At 41.3% G+C, this 23055-nt stretch overlaps 1 protein-coding gene across 2 annotated transcripts in view; it reads left to right on the top strand.

The window, feature by feature from the left end:
* The window catches only part of lhx6a (LIM homeobox 6a), a 52706-nt gene that overhangs the window by 27074 nt on the left and 2577 nt on the right, over positions 1–23055 (top strand). The window contains exons 5-8 of one of the 2 annotated variants that reach the window (XM_061907744.1): positions 13243–13463; positions 16647–16747; positions 20804–20899; positions 20969–21161. In XM_061907744.1, coding sequence (XP_061763728.1) covers positions 13243–13463; positions 16647–16747; positions 20804–20899; positions 20969–21161 — 611 coding nt within the window. The remainder of the gene's footprint in view (positions 1–13242; positions 13464–16646; positions 16748–20803; positions 20900–20968; positions 21162–23055) is intronic. The other variant, XM_061907745.1, reaches the window with a different exon arrangement.

Raw genomic sequence — 23055 nt, forward strand, 5'->3', positions numbered from 1 at the left:
GACATGGGATGTATCTGACAAAATGTATGATGTATGATGTATGACATAGGATGTATGATGTAGGATATTGGATGTATCTGACATGGGATGTATGATGTAAGTGACATAGGATGTATGATGTATGACATAGGATGTATGAAGGACGTTTGACATAGAACGTATGATGTGTGATGAATGATGAATGACGTATGACAAATGATGTATATGACATATGATGTATATGACATATAATGTATATGATGTATGATGTATATGACATGACGTATGATGTATATGACATATCATTATACGACATATGATGTATATGACATATCATTATACGACATATGATGTATATGACATATGATGTATATGATGTATGATGTATATGACATGACGTATGATGTATATGACATATCATTATACGACATATGATGTATATGACGTATGATGTGTGACAAATGATGAATGACATATCGCGTATGATGCGTATGATGTGTGACGTATGTTATATATGACGCATGATGTGTATGACGTATGACGTATATGACCTATGATGTATATGACGTATGATGTATATGACATGGTGTATATGACGTATATGACGTATGGTGTATATGACGTATATGATGTATGATGTATATGATGTATGATGTATATGATGTATGATGTATATGACATATATGACGTATGATGTATATGACATATATGACGTATGATGTATATGACATATGATGTATGACGTATTTGATGTATGACGTGTGTTGTACATGACATATGATGTATGAGGTAGGATGTGTGATAAACTATTAATGACTTATGATGTATGAAGTAGAACGGCCAAAAGCAGTTTCAGTAGTCAGCTTGTGTAAAAGCTAAATAAAAAGAGACTACAACTAATCCTTTTCAACTTTTATTCAAGTGAATAGACTGCAAAGACAAGATATTTCATCTTCACACTGACAAACAACATTTTATTCAGCAAATAATCATGAAGTTAGAACGTAATGGCAGCAACACATTGTTTAAAAGGTATTTTTACCAGTGTGTTACATGGCCTTTCCTTTGAACAACACTCAGTAAACTGAGGAGACACATTTTTTTTAGTGCAATTATTTCCCATTCTTGCTTGATGTACAGCTGAAGTTGTTCAACAGTCTCCTGCCTCATATTTCAGCCTTCACACATTTTCAATGTCTGGACTAAAGGCAGGCCAGTCTAGTACCCGCACTCTTTTACTACGAAGCCCCGTGGCTTGGCATCGTCTTGCTGAAATAAGCAGGGGCGTCCATGATAACGTTGCTTGGATGGCAACATATGAGAATATAATATTTCTTCTATGACAAAAACACAAAATATGCAATATTTATCTTTCAAGAAGTGTTGCAAAAGTGTAACATTTGCTGTAAAGTCATTGCAGCCATAAATAGGTCAATAATTCATAACCAGCCTAGAAGAATGACAGTTTAAAAAAATAAAGAAGAATAATCCTGGGGATCCAAAATGGTCTAACTCATAAACGTGTTCAATTTAAGTCATGCAGTTTCACTTTCACTTTCAACACTTCAATCCAATAATTATACTTTATTTTAATTTAATTAAGGTTTCCTTTGCTCTTTTTGTCATTGTAAATTATTTTATGGCAATATTTTCCCCCAATTTTTTTTGAAAGTGTAATATTTGATGTGAAGTAATCGGAGTCATAAATAGGTCAATAATCCATCTTTTTTTTGTTTGTTTTATGGCCTTTTTGTGGTGGTAAACGTAGTTATTTCATGGCAAACACACAACATAAACAACATTTCAAAGTGTAATATTTGATGTGAAGTCATTGGAGCCTAAAATAGGTCAATCATTGATTTTGATTCATTATTATTTTTTGAGCAATGGCTGTTTTAAAAAGAAGAAGAAAAAAAACAGTCTGCATGGCAGTTTTGTATTGTTGGAGTCCACATTACAACATTTGATTGTTACTTTTCATCTTTTACTACACTCTTGTGTAATAGTATTTTTTACAAGGTTAAAACATGATCTGTGGACTTCTGTCTGCTTTTGTACAATTCTTCTCGTGTTACCTCTACAATGTTTTCATGTCCAGTATTAATATCATTATCATTATTCTTAATATTATTTTTGTTATTATTATTATTTTGTTGTTATTATTATTATTTTTATTATGATTATTATTGTTGTTATTATTATTATTGTTATTATTATTATTATTTTTTTGTTATTGTTATTATTGATATTGTTGTTGCTATTGTTATTATTATTATTATTGCTGTTATAATTATTATTGTTGTTTTTATTATTATAGTTATTGTTGTTTTTATTATTATTATTATCGTTATTATTATTATTAATATTATTGGTATTATCATTGTTGTTGTTATTGCTATTATTGTGGTTATTATTATTGTTATTATATTACTATTATTAATATAATTTTTATTGTTATAAATATTATTATTTTTGTTATTTTTATTGTTATTATTGTTGTTTTTATTATTGTTACTGTCATGATTCTTATTGTTGTTATTATTGTTATTATAATTATTACTATTATTGTTATTGCTATTTTTATTATAATTGTTATTATTTTTATTATTGTTATAGTTGTATTATTATTGTTGTTGTTATTGTAATTATTATTATTATTATTATTATTATGTTATTATTATTATTGGTATTATTATTATTATTGATAAACATGGAAGTCCTGAAAATAAGACGTCACAGACCGACTTGGAGTGGAGGACTTGAGTTGTGCTGCTTCCCTCATGTCTCCTTCCCTCATCTCCTTCCCTCATGTCCTTCCCTCATCTCCTTCCCTCATGTCTCCTTCCCTCAACTCCTTCCCTCATGTCTCCTTCCCTCATCTCCTTCCCTCATGTCCTTCCCTCATGTCCTTCCCTCATCTCTTTCCCTCATCTCCTTCCCTCATCTCCTTCCCTCATGTCCTTTCCCTCATCTCCTTCCCTCATGTCTCCTTCCCTCAACTCCTTCCCTCATGTCTCCTTCCCTCATCTTATTCCCTCATGTCCTTCCCTCATCTCTTTCCCTCATCTCATTCCCTCTAGTCTCCTTCCCTCATGTCTTTCCCTCATGTCTCCTTCCCTTGTCTCCTTCCCTCATGTCTCCTTCCCTCATGTCTCCTTCCCTCATCTCCTTCCCTCATCTTATTCCCTCATCTCCTTCCCTCATGTCTTTCCCTCATGTCCTTCCCTCATGTCTCCTTCCCTCATGTCCTTCCCTCATCTCCTTCCCTCATGTCTCCTTCCCTCAACTCCTTCCCTCATCTCTTTCCCTCATCTTATTCCCTCTAGTCTCCTTTCCTCATGTCTTTCCCTCATGTCTCCTTCCCTTGTCTCCTTCCCTCATGTCTCCTTCCCTCATGTCTCCTTCCCTCATCTCCTTCCCTCGTCTTATTCCCTCATCTCCTTCCCTCATCTCTTTCCCTCATCTCATTCCCTCTAGTCTCCTTTCCTCATGTCTTTCCCTCATGTCTCCTTCCCTTGTCTCCTTCCCTCATGTCTCCTTCCCTCATGTCTCCTTCCCTCATGTCTCCTTCCCTCATCTCCTTCCCTCATCTTATTCCCTCATCTCCTTCCCTCATGTCTTTCCCTCATGTCCTTCCCTCATGTCTCCTTCCCTCATCTCCTTCCCTCTTGTCTCCTTCCCTCATGTCTTTCCCTCATGTCTCCTTCCCTCATGTCTCCTTCCCTCATCTCCTTCCCTCATCTTATTCCCTCATCTCCTTCCCTCTTGTCTCCTTCCCTCATGTCTTTCCCTCATGTCCTTCCCTCATGTTTCCTTCCCTCACGTCTCCTTCCCTCAGCTCCTTCCCTCATCTCCTTCCCTCATGTCTCCTTCCCTCATGTCTCCTTCCCTCATGTCTCCTTCCCTCATCTCCTTCCCTCATCTTATTCCCTCATGTCCTTCCCTCATATCCTTCCCTCATGTCTTTCCCTCATGTCTCCTTCCCTCATGTCTTTCCCTCATGTCCTTCCCTCATGTCTCCTTCCCTCATGTCTCCTTCCCTCATCTCCTTCCCTCATGTCTCCTTCCCTCATCTCCTTCCCTCATCTTATTCCCTCATGTCCTTCCCTCATCTCTTTCCCTCATCTCCTTCCCTCTAGTCTCCTTCCCTCATGTCTTTCCCTCATGTCCTTCTCTCATGTCTCCTTCCCTCATGTCTCCTTCCCTCATCTCCTTCCCTCATCTCATTCCCTCATGCCCTTCCCTCATCTCTTTCCCTCATCTCCTTCCTTCTTGTTTCCTTCCCTCATGTCTTTCCCTCATGTCCTTCCCTCATTTCTCCTTCCCTCATGTCTCCTTCCCTCAGCTCCTTCCCTCATGTCTCCTTCCCTCATGTCTCCTTCCCTCATCTCCTTCCCTCATGTCCTTCCCTCATCTCTTTCCCTCATCTCCTTCCCTCGAGTCTCCTTCCCTCATGTCTTTCCCTCATGTCCTTCCCTCATGTCTCCTTCTCTCATCTCCTTCCCTCATTTTATTCCCTCATGTCCTTCCCTCATGTCTCCTTCCCTCATCTTATTCCCTCATGTCCTTCCCTCATGTCTCCTTCCCTCATCTCCTTCCCTCATCTTATTCCCTCATGTCCTTCCCTCATCTCTTTCCCTCATCTCCTTCCCTCTTGTCTCCTTCCCTCATGTCCTTCCCTCATGTCCTTCCCTCATGTCTCCTTCCCTCATGTCTCCTTCCCTCATGTCTCCTTCCCTCATCTCCTTCCCTCATCTTATTCCCTCATGTCCTTCCCTCATCTCTTTCCCTCATCTCCTTCCCTCTTGTCTCCTTCCCTCATGTCCTTCCCTCATGTCTCCTTCCCTCATGAAGGCACTACTGGAATCACAAAGGACATAAGACACGAGAACAGGGAAGGCACTACTGGAATCACAAAGGACATAAGACACGAGAACAGGGAAGGCACTACTGGAATCACAAAGGACATAAGACACAAGAACAGGGAAGGCACTACTGGAAACACAAAGGACATAAGACACAAGAACAGGGAAGGCACTACTGGAATCACAAAGGACATAAGACACGAGAACAGGGAAGGCACTACTGGAATCACAAAGGACATAAGACACGAGAACAGGGAAGGCACTACTGGAATCACAAAGGACATAAGACACGAGAACAGGGAAGGCACTACTGGAATCACAAAGGACATAAGACACGAGAACAGGGAAGGCACTACTGGAATCACAAAGGACATAAGACACGAGAACAGGGAAGGCACTACTGGAATCACAAAGGACATAAGACACGAGAACAGGGAAGGCACTACTGGAATCACAAAGGACATAAGACACGAGAACAGGGAAGGCACTACTGGAAACACAAAGGACATAAGACACAAGAACAGGGAAGGCACTACTGGAAACACAAAGGACATAAGACACAAGAACAGGGAAGGCACTACTGGAATCACAAAGGACATAAGACACAAGAACAGGGAAGGCACTACTGGAAACACAAAGGACATAAGACACAAGAACAGGGAAGGCACTACTGGAATCACAAAGGACATAAGACACAAGAACAGGGAAGGCACTACTGGAATCACAAAGGACATAAGACACGAGAACAGGGAAGGCACTACTGGAAACACAAAGGACATAAGACACGAGAACAGGGAAGGCACTACTGGAATCACAAAGGACATAAGACACAAGAACAGGGAAGGCACTACTGGAAACACAAAGGACATAAGACACAAGAACAGGGAAGGCACTACTGGAATCACAAAGGACATAAGACACAAGAACAGGGAAGGCACTACTGGAATCACAAAGGACATAAGACACGAGAACAGGGAAGGCACTACTGGAAACACAAAGGACATAAGACACGAGAACAGGGAAGGCACTACTGGAATCACAAAGGACATAAGACACAAGAACAGGGAAGGCACTACTGGAAACACAAAGGACATAAGACACAAGAACAGGGAAGGCACTACTGGAATCACAAAGGACATAAGACACGAGAACAGGGAAGGCACTACTGGAAACACAAAGGACATAAGACACGAGAACAGGGAAGGCACTACTGGAATCACAAAGGACATAAGACACAAGAACAGGGAAGGCACTACTGGAAACACAAAGGACATAAGACACAAGAACAGGGAAGGCACTACTGGAATCACAAAGGACATAAGACACGAGAACAGGGAAGGCACTACTGGAAACACAAAGGACATAAGACACGAGAACAGGGAAGGCACTACTGGAATCACAAAGGACATAAGACACAAGAACAGGGAAGGCACTACTGGAAACACAAAGGACATAAGACACAAGAACAGGGAAGGCACTACTGGAATCACAAAGGACATAAGACACAAGAACAGGGAAGGCACTACTGGAATCACAAAGGACATAAGACACGAGAACAGGGAAGGCACTACTGGAAACACAAAGGACATAAGACACGAGAACAGGGAAGGCACTACTGGAATCACAAAGGACATAAGACACAAGAACAGGGAAGGCACTACTGGAAACACAAAGGACATAAGACACAAGAACAGGGAAGGCACTACTGGAAACACAAAGGACATAAGACACAAGAACAGGGAAGGCACTACTGGAAACACAAAGGACATAAGACACAAGAACAGGGAAGGCACTACTGGAATCACAAAGGACATAAGACACGAGAACAGGGAAGGCACTACTGGAAACACAAAGGACATAAGACACAAGAACAGGGAAGGCACTACTGGAATCACAAAGGACATAAGACACAAGAACAGGGAAGGCACTACTGGAATCACAAAGGACATAAGACACAAGAACAGGGAAGGCACTACTGGAATCACAAAGGACATAAGACACGAGAACAGGGAAGGCACTACTGGAATCACAAAGGACATAAGACACGAGAACAGGGAAGGCACTACTGGAATCACAAAGGACATAAGACACGAGAACAGGGAAGGCACTACTGGAATCACAAAGGACATAAGACACGAGAACAGGGAAGGCACTACTGGAATCACAAAGGACATAAGACACGAGAACAGGGAAGGCACTACTGGAATCACAAAGGACATAAGACACAAGAACAGGGAAGGCACTACTGGAAACACAAAGGACATAAGACACAAGAACAGGGAAGGCACTACTGGAATCACAAAGGACATAAGACACGAGAACAGGGAAGGCACTACTGGAAACACAAAGGACATAAGACACGAGAACAGGGAAGGCACTACTGGAATCACAAAGGACATAAGACACAAGAACAGGGAAGGCACTACTGGAAACACAAAGGACATAAGACACAAGAACAGGGAAGGCACTACTGGAATCACAAAGGACATAAGACACGAGAACAGGGAAGGCACTACTGGAAACACAAAGGACATAAGACACGAGAACAGGGAAGGCACTACTGGAATCACAAAGGACATAAGACACAAGAACAGGGAAGGCACTACTGGAAACACAAAGGACATAAGACACAAGAACAGGGAAGGCACTACTGGAATCACAAAGGACATAAGACACAAGAACAGGGAAGGCACTACTGGAATCACAAAGGACATAAGACACGAGAACAGGGAAGGCACTACTGGAAACACAAAGGACATAAGACACGAGAACAGGGAAGGCACTACTGGAATCACAAAGGACATAAGACACAAGAACAGGGAAGGCACTACTGGAAACACAAAGGACATAAGACACAAGAACAGGGAAGGCACTACTGGAAACACAAAGGACATAAGACACAAGAACAGGGAAGGCACTACTGGAAACACAAAGGACATAAGACACAAGAACAGGGAAGGCACTACTGGAATCACAAAGGACATAAGACACGAGAACAGGGAAGGCACTACTGGAAACACAAAGGACATAAGACACAAGAACAGGGAAGGCACTACTGGAATCACAAAGGACATAAGACACAAGAACAGGGAAGGCACTACTGGAATCACAAAGGACATAAGACACAAGAACAGGGAAGGCACTACTGGAATCACAAAGGACATAAGACACGAGAACAGGGAAGGCACTACTGGAATCACAAAGGACATAAGACACGAGAACAGGGAAGGCACTACTGGAATCACAAAGGACATAAGACACGAGAACAGGGAAGGCACTACTGGAATCACAAAGGACATAAGACACGAGAACAGGGAAGGCACTACTGGAATCACAAAGGACATAAGACACAAGAACAGGGAAGGCACTACTGGAATCACAAAGGACATAAGACACGGGAACAGGGAAGGCACTACTGGAATCACAAAGGACATAAGACACGAGAACAGGGAAGGCACTACTGGAATCACAAAAGACATAAGACACAAGAACAGGGAAGGCACTACTGGAATCACAAAGGACATAAGACACGAGAACAGGGAAGGCACTACTGGAATCACAAAGGACATAAGACACAAGAACAGGGAAGGCACTACTGGAATCACAAAGGACATAAAACACGAGAACAGGGAAGGCACTACTGGAATCACAAAGGACATAAGACACAAGAACAGGGAAGGCACTACTGGAAACACAAAGGACATAAGACACAAGAACAGGGAAGGCACTACTGGAATCACAAAGGACATAAGACACGAGAACAGGGAAGGCACTACTGGAAACACAAAGGACATAAGACACAAGAACAGGGAAGGCACTACTGGAATCACAAAGGACATAAGACACAAGAACAGGGAAGGCACTACTGGAATCACAAAGGACATAAGACACGAGAACAGGGAAGGCACTACTGGAATCACAAAGGACATAAGACACGAGAACAGGGAAGGCACTACTGGAATCACAAAGGACATAAGACACGAGAACAGGGAAGGCACTACTGGAATCACAAAGGACATAAGACACGAGAACAGGGAAGGCACTACTGGAAACACAAAGGACATAAGACACAAAAACAGGGAAGGCACTACTGGAATCACAAAGGACATAAGACACAAGAGCAGGGAAGGCACTACTGGAATCACAAAGGACATAAGACACGGGAACAGGGAAGGCACTACTGGAATCACAAAGGACATAAGACACAAGAGCAGGGAAGGCACTACTGGAATCACAAAGGACATAAGACACGGGAACAGGGAAGGCACTACTGGAAACACAAAGGACATAAGACACGATAACAGGGAAGGCACTACTGGAATCACAAAGGACATAAGACACGGGAACAGAGAAGACACGGAGAATAGAAGCCAGAGATGGGATGCTTACACCCAGAGTTAACTACGTTCTGGCACTGGGTCTTCGGGTCCACTGGTCTTTATGCTGCCTGCCCTCGTCAGCTCCAGGTGCGCTGATTGAAGATTGCCCGCAGCCTTGCATTAGCGTGGCTGCCATGCGAGAAGGACGGTGTCCCGGCAGATGACATGTGGGATCGTGCATGAGCCGTGACAGTGTTTTTTTTTTTTACACTGAATTACTGTGACTTGAAAAATTATATTTTAATTTTGTTTACCGTGAAATTTTATATATGTATATTTGTGTGTGTATATATATATATGTATATTTATGTATTTGTGTGTGTGTGTGTGTGTATATATATCACTTTAAATGAAACTTGTGTTTATTTCCATGAAGAAAGGTGGAGGCTATCATGAGTGACATGTTGTATAGAGTTGTGTGTGTGTGTGTGTGTTTGTGTTGATGATGAAGTATTATGTTGTATAGTTTTGTGTGTGTGTGTGTGTGTGTGTGTGTGTGTGTGTGTGTTGATGATGAATTATTATGTTGTATAGAGTTGTGTGTGTGCGTGTGTGTGATGATCAAGTAACATGTTGCATAAAGTTGTTTGTGTGTGTGTTTTGATTAAGTATTATGTTGTATAGTTTTGTGTGTGTGTGTGTGTGTGTGTGTGTGTTGATGAATTATTATGTTTTATAGAGTTGTGTGTGTGTTGATGATGAAGTATTATGTTGCATAGTTGTGTGTGTATGTGTGTGTGTGTGTGTGTGTGTGTGTGTTGATGAATTATGTTTTATAGAGTTGTGTGTGTGTGTTGATGATAAATTATTATGTTTTATAGAGTTGTGTGTGTGTGTGTGTTGATGATGAATTATTATGTTTTATAGAGTTGTGTGTGTATGTTGATGATGAAGTAACATGTTGCTTAGAGTTGTGTGTGTGTGTGTTGATGATGAAGTATTATGTTGTATAGTTTTGTGTGTGTGTGTGTGTGTGTTGATGATGAATTATTATGTTGTATAGTTGTGTGTGTGTGTGTGTGTTGATGATGAAGTATTATGTTGTATAGTTTTGTGTGTGTGTGTGTGTATGTGTTGATGAATTATTATGTTTTATAGAGTTGTGTGTGTGTGTGTTGATGATGAAGTATTATGTTGCATAGTTTTGTGTGTGTGTGTGTGTGTGTGTATTGATGATGAATTATTATGTTTTATAGAGTTGTGTGTGTGTTGATGATGAAGTATTATGTTGCATAGTTTTGTGTGTGTGTGTGTGTTGATGAATTATTATGTTTTATAGAGTTGTGTGTGTGTGTGTGTTTGTATTGATGATGAATTATTATGTTGTATAGTTTTGTGTGTGTGTTGATGATGAATTATTATGTTTTATAGAGTTGTGTGTGTGTTGATGATGAAGTATTATGTTGCATAGTTTTGTGTGTGTGTTGATGATGAATTATTATGTTTTATAGAGTTGTGTGTGTGTTGATGATGAAGTATTATGTTGCATAGTTTTGTGTGTGTGTATGTGTGTGTGTTGATGAATTATTATGTATTATAGAGTTGCGTGTGTGTGTGTTTGTGTTGATGATGAATTATTATGTTGTATAGAGTTGTGTGTGTGTGTGTGTGTGTGTTGATGATGAAGTATTATGTTGCATAGTTTTGTGTGTGTGTGTGTGTGTGTGTTGATGATGAAGTATTATGTTGCATAGAGTTGTGTGTGTGTGTGTGTTGATGATGAAGTATTATGTTGTATAGAGTTGTGTGTGTGTGTGTTGATGATGAAGTAACATGTTGCATAGAGTTGTGTGTGTGTGTTGATGATGAAGTGACATGTTGCATAGAGTTGTGTGTGTGTGTGTGTGTGTGTGTGTGTGTGTGTTGATGATGAAGTAACATGTTGCATAGAGTTCTGTGTGTGTGTGTGTGTTGATGATGAATTATTATGTTGTATAGAGTTGTGTGTGTATGTGTTGATGATGAAGTAACATGTTGCATAGAGTTGTGTGTGTGTTGATGATGATTATGTTGTATAGAGTTGTGTGTGTGTTGATGATGAAGTAACATGTTGCATAGATTTGTGTGTGTTGTTGAAGTATTATGTTGTATAGTTTTGTGTGTGTGTATGTGTGTGTGTTGATGAATTATTATGTTTTATAGAGGTGTGTGTGTGTGTTGATGATGAAGTATTATGTTGTATAGAGTTGTGTGTGTGTGTGTGTGTGTGTGTGTGTGTTGATGATGAAGTATTATGTTGTATAGAGTTGTGTGTGTGCGTGTGTGTGATGATCAAGTAACATGTTGCATAAAGTTGTTTGTGTGTGTGTTTTGATGAAGTATTATGTTGTATAGTTTTGTGTGTGTGTGTGTGTGTGTGTGTGTGTGTGTTGATGAATTATTATGTTTTATAGAGTTGTGTGTGTGTTGATGATGAAGTATTATGTTGCATAGTTGTGTGTGTGTGTGTGTGTGTGTGTGTGTGTTGATGAATTATTATGTTTTATAGAGTTGTGTGTGTGTGTTGATGATAAATTATTATGTTTTATAGAGTTGTGTGTGTGTGTGTTGATGATGAATTATTATGTTTTATAGAGTTGTGTGTGTATGTTGATGATGAAGTAACATGTTGCTTAGAGTTGTGTGTGTGTGTGTTGATGATGAAGTATTATGTTGTATAGTTTTGTGTGTGTGTGTGTTGATGATGAATTATTATGTTGTATAGTTGTGTGTGTGTGTGTGTGTGTTGATGATGAAGTATTATGTTGTATAGTTTTGTGTGTGTGTATGTGTTGATGAATTATTATGTTTTATAGAGTTGTGTGTGTGTGTGTTGATGATGAAGTATTATGTTGCATAGTTTTGTGTGTGTGTGTGTGTTGATGAATTATTATGTTTTATAGAGTTGTGTGTGTGTGTGTGTTTGTATTGATGATGAATTATTATGTTGTATAGTTGTGTGTGTGTTGATGATGAAGTATTATGTTGCATAGTTTTGTTTGTGTGTTGATGATGAATTATTATGTTTTATAGAGTTGTGTGTGTGTTGATGATGAAGTATTATGTTGCATAGTTTTGTGTGTGTGTGTGTGTTGATGAATTATTATGTTTTATAGAGTTGTGTGTGTGTGTGTGTTTGTATTGATGATGAATTATTATGTTGTATAGTTGTGTGTGTGTTGATGATGAAGTATTATGTTGCATAGTTTTGTGTGTGTGTTGATGATGAATTATTATGTTTTATAGAGTTGTGTGTGTGTTGATGATGAAGTATTATGTTGCATAGTTTTGTGTGTGTGTGTGTGTGTGTGTGTATGTGTTGATGATGAATTATTATGTTTTATAGAGTTGTGTGTGTGTTGATGATGAAGTATTATGTTGCATAGTTTTGTGTGTGTGTATGTGTGTGTGTTGATGAATTATTATGTATTATAGAGTTGTGTGTTTGTGTTGATGATGAATTATTATGTTGTATAGAGTTGTGTGTGTGTGTGTGTGTGTTGATGATGAAGTATTATGTTGCATAGTTTTGTGTGTGTGTGTGTGTTGATGATGAAGTATTATGTTGCATAGAGTTGTGTGTGTGTGTTGATGATGAAGTATTATGTTGTATAGAGTTGTGTGTGTGTGTTGATGAAGTAACATGTTTCATAGAGTTGTGTGTGTGTGTGTTGATGATGAAGTATTATGTTGTATAGTTTTGTGTGTGTGTGTGTGTGTGTGTGTGTGTGTTGATGATGAATTATTATGTTGTATAGTTGTGTGTGTGTGTGTGTGTTGATGATGAAGTATTATGTTGTATAGTTTTGTGTGTGTGTGTGTGTGTGTGTGTGTGTGTGATGATGAATTATTATGTTTTATAGAGTTGTGTGTGTGTGTGTGTGTTGATGATGAAGTATTATGTTGCATAGTTTTGTGTGTGTGTGTGTGTGTTTTGATGATGAATTATTATGTTGTATAGTTTTGTGTGTGTGTGTGTGTGTGTGTTGATGACGAAGAGACAAAGCCGTGCCTCAGTGTGTGTCCTCCTGTCCTCGCAGTAGGTTTGGTACCAAGTGTGCCCGCTGCGGCCGGCAGATCTACGCCAGCGACTGGGTGCGGCGCGCCCGCGGCAACGCTTACCACCTGGCGTGCTTCGCCTGCTTCTCCTGCAAGCGCCAGCTGTCCACGGGGGAGGAGTTTGGCCTGGTGGAGGAGAAAGTCCTGTGCAGGATCCACTACGACACCATGGTGGACAACCTCAAGCGGGCAGCCGAGAGCGGTACGTATCCCACCCTAAACGACGACGGCAAGCTGAACCGCCCTCTGGCGCCCTCACAAACGTCAGCAACCACGCTGATGCAATAATAAGCCAAAGTCCTCAATTGTGATGGGGAAAAAAACAGGCCACTTGATTAGGAACACAGTCCGTGTGGAAACGTGGCTGTGCTTTTTGTGCCCTTACCTGCTAACTACATGTGTAACCATGGCAACGTACTTTGCCAGCAATTCTTTTTTTTTTGTGCAACCAAAGTTGAAAAGGAGCCATTTGATTAGGAACAGACACTAATAAGGTCATGTGACTTCATGATCAAAGATTTTAACATCCAAAATTAGTTGGAACTCCCAAAAAAAGTTTCAACCAATTAGAAAAATATTTTTACACAAAAATTCTCAATGAAAAAAAAAAAACATTTCTACTCCAAAATTTGGGACCAAAGAAATTAGGGAAAATACATAAAAAACATTTTGAGTTTTCCAAAATGATTTGTCTGCAAAAAAAAAAAAAAATTCAAAGAAAAGATTTTTAACTACAAACAAAGATTTTAACCAAAAATGTTATCTAACAGGAGATGGACTGATTGTGTTTGGTGTTATTTAACAGGAGATGGACTGATTGTGTTTGGTGTTATTTAACAGGAGATGGACTGATTGTGTTTGGTGTTATCTAACAGAAGATGGACTGATTGTGTTTGGTGTTATTTAACAGGAGATGGAGTGATTACGTTTGGTGTTGGAGATGGACTGATTGTGTTTGGTGTTATCTAACAGAAGATGGACTGATTGTGTTTGGTGTTATTTAACAGGAGATGGAGTGATTGTGTTTGGTGTTTTTTGGCAGGAGATGGACTGATTGTGTTTGGTGTTATTTAACAGAAGATGGACTGATTGTGTTTGGTGTTATTTAACAGAAGATGGACTGATTGTGTTTGGTGTTATCTAACAGAAGATGGACTGATTGTGTTTGGTGTTATTTAACAGGAGATGGACTGATTGTGTTTGGTGTTATTTAACAGGAGATGGACTGATTGTGTTTGGTGTTTTTTAACAGGAGATGGACTGATTATGTTTGGTGTTATTTAACAGGAGGTGGACTGATTGTGTTTGGTGTTATTTAACAGGAGATGGACTGATTGTGTTTGGTGTTTTTTAACAGGAGATGGACTGATTATGTTTGGTGTTATTTAACAGGAGGTGGACTGATTGTGTTTGGTGTTATTTAACAGGAGATGGACTGATTATGTTTGGTGTTATTTAACAGGAGGTGGGCTGATTGTGTTTGGTGTTATTTAACAGGAGATGGACGGATTATGTTTGGTCTTATTTAACAGGAAATGGAGTGATTATGTTTGGTGTTATTTGGCAGGAAATGGACTGATTGTGTGTGGTGTTATTTGGCAGGAGATGGACTGATTATGTTTGGTGTTATTCAACAGGAGATGGACTGATTGTGTTTGGTGTTTTTTAACAGGAGATGGACTGATTATGTTTGGTCTTATTTAACAGGAGATGGAGTGATTATGTTTGGTGTTATTTGGCAGGAAATTGACTGATTGTGTTTGGTGTTATTTAACAGGAGATGGACTGATTGTGTTTGGTGTTATTTAACAGGAGATGGACGGATTGTGTTTGGTGTTATTTAACAGGAGATGACTGATTGTGTTTGGTGTTATCTAACAGGAGATGGACTGACTGTGTTTGGTGTTATTTAACAGGAGATGGACGGATTGTGTTTGGTGTTATTTAACAGGAGATGACTGATTGTGTTTGGTGTTATCTAACAGGAGATGGACTGACTGTGTTTGGTGTTATCTAACAGAAGATGGACTGATTGCGTTTGGTGTTATTTAACAGGAGATGGACTGATTGTGTTTGGTGTTTTTTAACAGGAGATGGAAGGATTGTGTTTGGTGTTTTTTGGCAGGAAATGGACTGATTGTGTTTGATGTTATTTAACAGGAAATTGACTGATTATGTTTGGTATTATTTAACCTGAGATGGACTGATTGTGTTTGGTGTTTTCTAACAGGAGATGGACTGATTGTGTTTGGTGTTATTTAACAGGAGATGGAGTGATTATGTTTGGTGTTATTTAACAGGAGATGGACTGATTGTGTTTGATGTTATTTAACAGGAAAATGACTGATTGTGTTTGGTGTTATTTAACAGGAAAATGACTGATTGTGTTTGGTGTTATTTAACAGAAGATGGACTGATTTTGTTTGGGGTTATTTAACAGAAGATGGACTGATTGTGTTTGGTGTTATTTAACAGGAAACGGACTGATTGTTTTTGGTGTTATTTGTCAGGAAATGGACTGATTGGGTTTGGTGTTGTTTGGCAGGAAATGGAGTGATTATGTTTGGTGTTATTTGGCAGGAAATGGAGTGATTATGTTTGGTGTTATTTGGCAGGAAATGGACTGATTATGTTTGGTGTTATTTGGCAGGAAACGGACTCATAATGTTTGGTGTTATTTGGCAGGAAATGAACTGATTATGTTTGGTGTTATTTGGCAGGAAATGGACTGATTGTGTTTGATGTTATTTAACAGGAAATGGACTGATTGTGTTTGGTGTGATATGCCAGGAAATGGACTGATTATGTTTGGTGTTATTTGGCAGGAAATGGACTGATGGTGTTTGGTGTTATTTGGCGGGAAATGGAGTGATTATGTTTGGTGTTATTTGGCAGGAAATGGACTGATTATATTTGGTGTTATTTGGCAGGAAACGGACTCAAAATGTTTGGTGTTACTTGGCAGGAAATGAACTGATTATGTTTGGTGTTATTTGGCAGGAAATGGAGTGATTATGTTTGGTCATATTTGGCAGGAAATGGACTGATTATGTTTGGTGGGATTTGGCAGGAAATGGACTGATAATGTTTGGTGTTATTTGTCAGGAAACAGACTCATAATGTTTGGTGTTATTTGGCAGGAAATGAACTGATTGTGTTTGGTGTTATTTGGCAGGAAATGGACTGATTATGTTTGGTGGGTTTTGGCAGGAAATTGACTGATAATGTTTGGTGTTATTTGGCAGGAAATGGACTTATTATGTTTGGTGTTATTTGGCAGGAAATGGACTGATTATGTTTGGTGGGTTTTGGCAGGAAATGGACTGATAATGTTTGGTGTTATTTGGCAGGAAATGGATTGATTATGTTTGGTGTTATTTGGCAGGAAATGGGCTGACACTGGAGGGTGCTGTGCCCACAGAACAAGACAATCAGCCCAAACCTGCCAAACGAGCGCGGACCTCGTTTACTGCAGAACAACTTCAGGTGAAACTTTTTATACTTTACACTTTATACTTTGCACTTTATACTTCACACTTTATACTTGACACTTTATGCATTGTACTTTTCACATTATATTTTACACTTTATACTTCACACATAATAATTGACAGGTTATACATTGTACTTGCTACATGATGATCCAGGTGTGTTGAGGTGCTACTTGCTACATGATGATGGTGCAGGTGTGTTGAGGTGCTGCTTGCTACATGATGATGGTGCAGGTGTGTTGAGTTGCTACTTGCTACATGATGATGGTGCAGGTGTGTGGAGGTGCTACTTGCTACATGATGATACTGCACGTGTGTTCAGGTGCTACTTGCTACATGATGATGGTGCAGGTGTGTTCAGGTGCTACTTGCTACATGATGATAGTGCACGTGTGTTCAGGTGCTACTTGCTACATGATGATGGTGCAGGTGTGTTGAGTTGCTACTTGCTACATGATGATGGTGCAGGTGTGTGGAGGTGCTACTTGCTACATGATGATACTGCACGTGTGTTCAGGTGCTACTTGCTACATGATGATGGTGCAGGTGTGTTCAGGTGCTACTTGCTACATGATGATGGTGCAGGTGTGTTGAGTTGCTACTTGCTACATGATGATGGTGCAGGTGTGTGGAGGTGCTACTTGCTACATGATGATACTGCACGTGTGTTCAGGTGCTACTTGCTACATGATGATGGTGCAGGTGTGTTGAGTTGCTACTTGCTACATGATGATGGTGCAGGTGTGTGGAGGTGCTACTTGCTACATGATGATGGTGCATGTGTGTTGAGTTGCTGCTTGCTACCTGATGATGGTGCAGGTGTGTTGAGGTGCTACTTGCTACATGATGATGGTGCAGGTGTGTTGAGTTGCTGCTTGCTACCTGATGATGGTGCAGGTGTGTTCATGTGCTGCTTGCTGCATGATGATGGTGCAGGTGTGTTCATGTGCTGCTTGCTACATGATGATGGTGCAGGTGTGTTCAGGTGCTACTTGCTACATGGTGGTTCAGGTGTGTTGAGGTGCTGCTTGCTACATGATGGTGTAGGTGTGTTGAGGTGCTACTTGCTACATGATGATGGTGCAGGTGTGTGGAGGTGCTACTTGCTACATGATGATACTGCACGTGTGTTCAGGTGCTACTTGCTACATGATGATGGTGCAGGTGTGTTCAGGTGCTACTTGCTACATGATGATGGTGCAGGTGTGTTGAGTTGCTACTTGCTACATGATGATGGTGCAGGTGTGTGGAGGTGCTACTTGCTACATGATGATACTGCACGTGTGTTCAGGTGCTACTTGCTACATGATGATGGTGCAGGTGTGTTGAGTTGCTACTTGCTACATGATGATGGTGCAGGTGTGTGGAGGTGCTACTTGCTACATGATGATGGTGCATGTGTGTTGAGTTGCTGCTTGCTACCTGATGATGGGGCAGGTGTGTTGAGGTGCTACTTGCTACATGATGATGGTGCAGGTGTGTTGAGTTGCTGCTTGCTACCTGATGATGGTGCAGGTGTGTTCATGTGCTGCTTGCTGCATGATGATGGTGCAGGTGTGTTCAGGTGCTACTTGCTACATGGTGGTTCAGGTGTGTTGAGGTGCTGCTTGCTACATGATGGTGTAGGTGTGTTGAGGTGCTACTTGCTACATGATGATGGTGCAGGTGTGTTGAGGTGCTACTTGCTACATGATGATGGTGCAGGTGTGTGGAGGTGCTACTTGCTACATGATGATAGTGCACGTGTGTGGAGTTGCTACTTGCTACATGATGATGGTGCAGGTGTGTTGAGGTGCTGCTTGCTACCTGATGATGGTGCAGGTGTGTTCATGTGCTGCTTGCTGCATGATGATGGTGCAGGTGTGTTCAGGTGCTACTTGCTACATGGTGGTTCAGGTGTGTTGAGGTGCTGCTTGCTACATGATGGTGCAGGTGTGTTGAGGTGCTACTTGCTACATGATGATGGTGCAAGTGTGTGGAGGTACTGTTTGCTACATGATGATGGTGCAGGTGTGTTCAGGTGCTACTTGCTACATGATGATGGTGCAGGTGTGCTCAGGTGATACTTGCTACATGATGATGGTGCAAGTGTGTTCAGGTGCTGCTTGCTACATGATGATGGTGCACGTGTGTTGAGATGCTGCTTGTTACATGATGATGGTGCAGGTGTGTTGAGGTGCTACTTGCTACATGATGATAGTTCATGTGTGTGCAGGTCCTACTTGGTATATGATGATGGTGCAGGTGTGTTGAGGTGCTGCTTGCTACATGATGATGGTGCAGGTGTGTTGAGGTGCTGCTTGCTACATGATGATGGTGCAGGTGTGTTCAGGTGCTACTTGCTACATGGTGGTTCAGGTGTGTTGAGGTGCTACTTGCTACATGATGGTGCAGGTGTGTTGAGGTGCTGCTTGCTACATGACGGTGCAGGTGTGTTGAGGTGCTACTTGCTACATGATGATGGTCCAGGTTTGTTGAGGTACTACTTGCTACATGATGGTGCAGGTGTGCTCAGGTGATACTTGCTACATGATGATGGTGCAGGTGTGTTGAGGTGCTACTTGCTACATGATGGTGCAGGTGTGTTCAGGTGCTGCTTGCTACATGATGATGGTGCAGGTGTGTTGAGGTGCTGCTTGCTACATGATGATGGTGCAGGTGTGTGGAGGTGCTGCTTGCTACATGATGATGGTGCAGGTGTGTTGAGGTGCTGCTTGCTACATGATGATGGTGCAGGTGTGTTGAGGTGCTACTTGCTACATGATGATGGTGCAGGTGTGTGGAGGTGCTGCTTGCTACATGATGATGGTGCAGGTGTGTGGAGGTGCTACTTGCTACATGATGGTGCAGGTGTGTTGAGGTGCTACTTGCTACATGATGGTGCAGGTGTGTGGAGGTGCTGCTTGCTACATGATGATGGTGCAGGTGTGTTGAGGTGCTGCTTGCTACATGATGATGGTGCAGGTGTGTTGAGGTGCTACTTGCTACATGATGATGGTGCAGGTGTGTTGAGGTGCTACTTGCTACATGATGATGGTGCAGGTGTGTTCAGGTGCTACTTGCTACATGATGATGGTGCAGGTGTGTTCAGGTGCTACTTGCTACATGATGATGGTGCAGGTGTGTGGAGGTGCTGCTTGCTACATAATGATGGTGCATGTGTGTGGAGTTGCTACTTGCTACATGATGATGGTGCATGTGTGTTGAGGTGCTGCTTGCTACATGATGATGGTGCAGGTGTGTGGAGTTGCTGCTTGCTACATGATGGTGCAGGTGTGTTGAGGTGCTGCTTGCTACATGGTGATGGTGCAGGTGTGTGGAGGTGCTGCTTGCTACATGATGACGGTGCAGGTGTGTTCAGGTGCTACTTGCTACATGATGATAGTGCACGTGTGTTGAGGTGCTACTTGCTACATGATGATGGTGCAGGTGTGTTGAGGTGCTGCTTGCTATATGATGATGGTGCAGGTGTGTTGAGGTGCTACTTGCTACATGATGATGGTGCAGGTGTGTTGAGGTGCTGCTTGCTATATGATGATGGTGCAGGTGTGTTGAGGTGCTACTTGCTACATGATGATGGTGCAGGTGTGTTGAGGTGCTGCTTGCTATATGATGATGGTGCAGGTGTGTTGAGGTGCTACTTGCTACATGATGGTGCAGGTGTGTGGAGGTGCTGCTTGCTACATGATGATGGTGCAGGTGTGTTGAGGTGCTGCTTGCTACATGATGGTGCAGGTGTGTTGAGGTGCTACTTGCTACATGATGATGGTGCAGGTGTGTTGAGGTGCTACTTGCTACATGATGATGGTGCATGTGTGTTGAGTTGCTGATTGCTACCTGATGATGGTGCAGGTGTGTTGAGGTGCTGCTTGCTACATGATGATGGTGCAGGTGTGTTGAGTTGCTGCTTGCTACCTGATGATGGTGCAGGTGTGTTGAGGTGCTACTTGCTACATGATGGTGCAGGTGTGTGGAGGTGCTACTTGCTACATGATGGTGCAGGTGTGCTCAGGTGATACTTGCTACATGATGATGGTGCATGTGTGTCCAGGTGATGCAGGCACAGTTCTCGCAGGACAACAACCCTGACGCTCAGACGCTGCAGAAACTGGCGGACATGACGGGTCTGAGCAGGCGAGTCATTCAGGTGAACACTACTTTCTCACCTGAGGACTTTGAGGCGGCAGAAGTGCTAAAGTGTCACCTTTGCCCGCAGGTGTGGTTCCAGAACTGCCGAGCGCGACACAAAAAGCACACGCCTCAGCACGCCGGTGGTGCACCTCAGGGTCATCCCCAAGGTCACCCTCAGGCCAGGATGACCTCCTCTCTCACAGACGACCTTCACTACTCACCTTATGGAGGCAGCAGCGAGCGAGCCAGGATGGTCGCTCTGCACGGTTACATCGACAGTACGTCAACACTACTAAACACTTACACTACTAACCACTACTTACTCAACTCCAATTTGGATATATGAATACATACAGTGGGGCAAAAAAGTATTTATTCAGCCAGCGATTGTGCAAGTTCTCCCACTTAAAATGATGACAGAGGTCTGTCATTTTCATCATAGGTACACTTCAACTGTGAGAGACAGAATGTGGGAAAAAAAATCCAAGAATTCACATTGTAGGAATTTTTAAGAATTTATTTGGTGGAAAATAAGTATTTGGTCACTTCAAACAAGGAAGATCTCTGGCTCTCACAGACCTGTAACTTCTTCTTTAAGAAGCTCTTCTGTCCTCCACTCGTTACCTGTATTAATGGAACCTGTTATCAGGATACCTGAATCAGTAACACACTACGCCGACGGGGAATCAAATCCTGCAGTGCCAGACGTGTCCCCTGCTTAAGCCAGTGCATGTCCGGGGCCGTCACAAGTTTGCCAGAGAGCACTACGGAGAATGTCATGTGGTCAGATGAAACCAAAATAGAGCTTTTTGGGTATAAACTCAACTGGTGGTGTTTGGAGGAAGAAGAATACTGAGTTGCATCCCAAGAACACCAAACCTACTGTGAAGCATGGGGGGTGGAAACATCATGCTTTGGGGCTGTTTTTATGCTAAGGGGACAGGACGATTGATCCGTGTTAAGGAAAGAATGAATGGGGCCATGTATCGTGAGATTTTGAGCCAAAACCCTTTGGGGTCCCCGGGATCAAGCCTGAGTGGAGACTTAAATGTATATTAAGTATACATACATTGGGGCAAAAAAAGTATTTAGTCAGCCAGCGATTGTGCAAGTTTTCCCACTTAAAATGATGACAGAGGTATGTAATTGTCATCATAGGTACACTTCAACTGTGAGAGACAGAATGTGGAAAAAAGATCTAGGAATTTTAAAGAATTTATTTGTAAATTATGGTGGAAAATAAGTATTTGGTCACTTCAAACAAGGAAGATCTCTGGCTCTCACAGACCTGTAACTTCTTCTTTAAGAAGCTCTTCTGTCCTCCACTCGTTACCTGTATTAATGGAACCTGTTATCAGGATACCCGAATCAGTAACACACTACGCCGACAGGGAATCAAATCCTGCAGTGCCAGACGTGTCCCCTGCTTAAGCCAGTGCATGTCCGGGGCCGTCTGAAGTCTGCCAGAGAGCACTACATATATAAATACACACACACACATATATATATATATGGACATACATATATATGTACATATACATACATATATGTACATACATATATATATATATATACACACAAATACATATACACACACACATACATATATATATATATATATATATATATATATATATATATATATATATATATATATATATATATATATATATATATATATATATATATATATATATATATATATATATATATATATATATATATATATATATATAGAACCTTTATGGACCATTCAGCATTAATGGTGCCTTCACTGATGCTGGCTTTTCAACTTTGCGGCTATAACAATCCAAATGGTTATTTTCCTCTCTGTCCTGGAGGACACCACGTCCTCTGTTTCCAAATATAATTTGAAATGTGGACTCGTCAGACCACGGAACACTTTTCCACTTTGCATCAGTCCATCTTAGATAAGCTCGGGCCCAGCAAAGCCGGCGGCGTACCTGGGTGTTGTTGATAAATGGCTTTCGCTTTGCATAGTACAGTTTTAACATGCACTTACAGATGTAGCGACCGACTGTAGTTACTGACAGTGGTTTTACGACGTGTTCCTGAGCCCACGTGGTGATATCCTTTACACACCGATGTCGGTTTTTGATGCAGGGATCAACAGTCCGTAATATCATCGCTTACGTGCAGTGATTTCTCCAG

This window comes from Nerophis ophidion, linkage group LG08 (genome assembly GCF_033978795.1).
Source record: "Nerophis ophidion isolate RoL-2023_Sa linkage group LG08, RoL_Noph_v1.0, whole genome shotgun sequence".
Taxonomy (NCBI): Eukaryota; Metazoa; Chordata; class Actinopteri; order Syngnathiformes; family Syngnathidae; genus Nerophis; species Nerophis ophidion.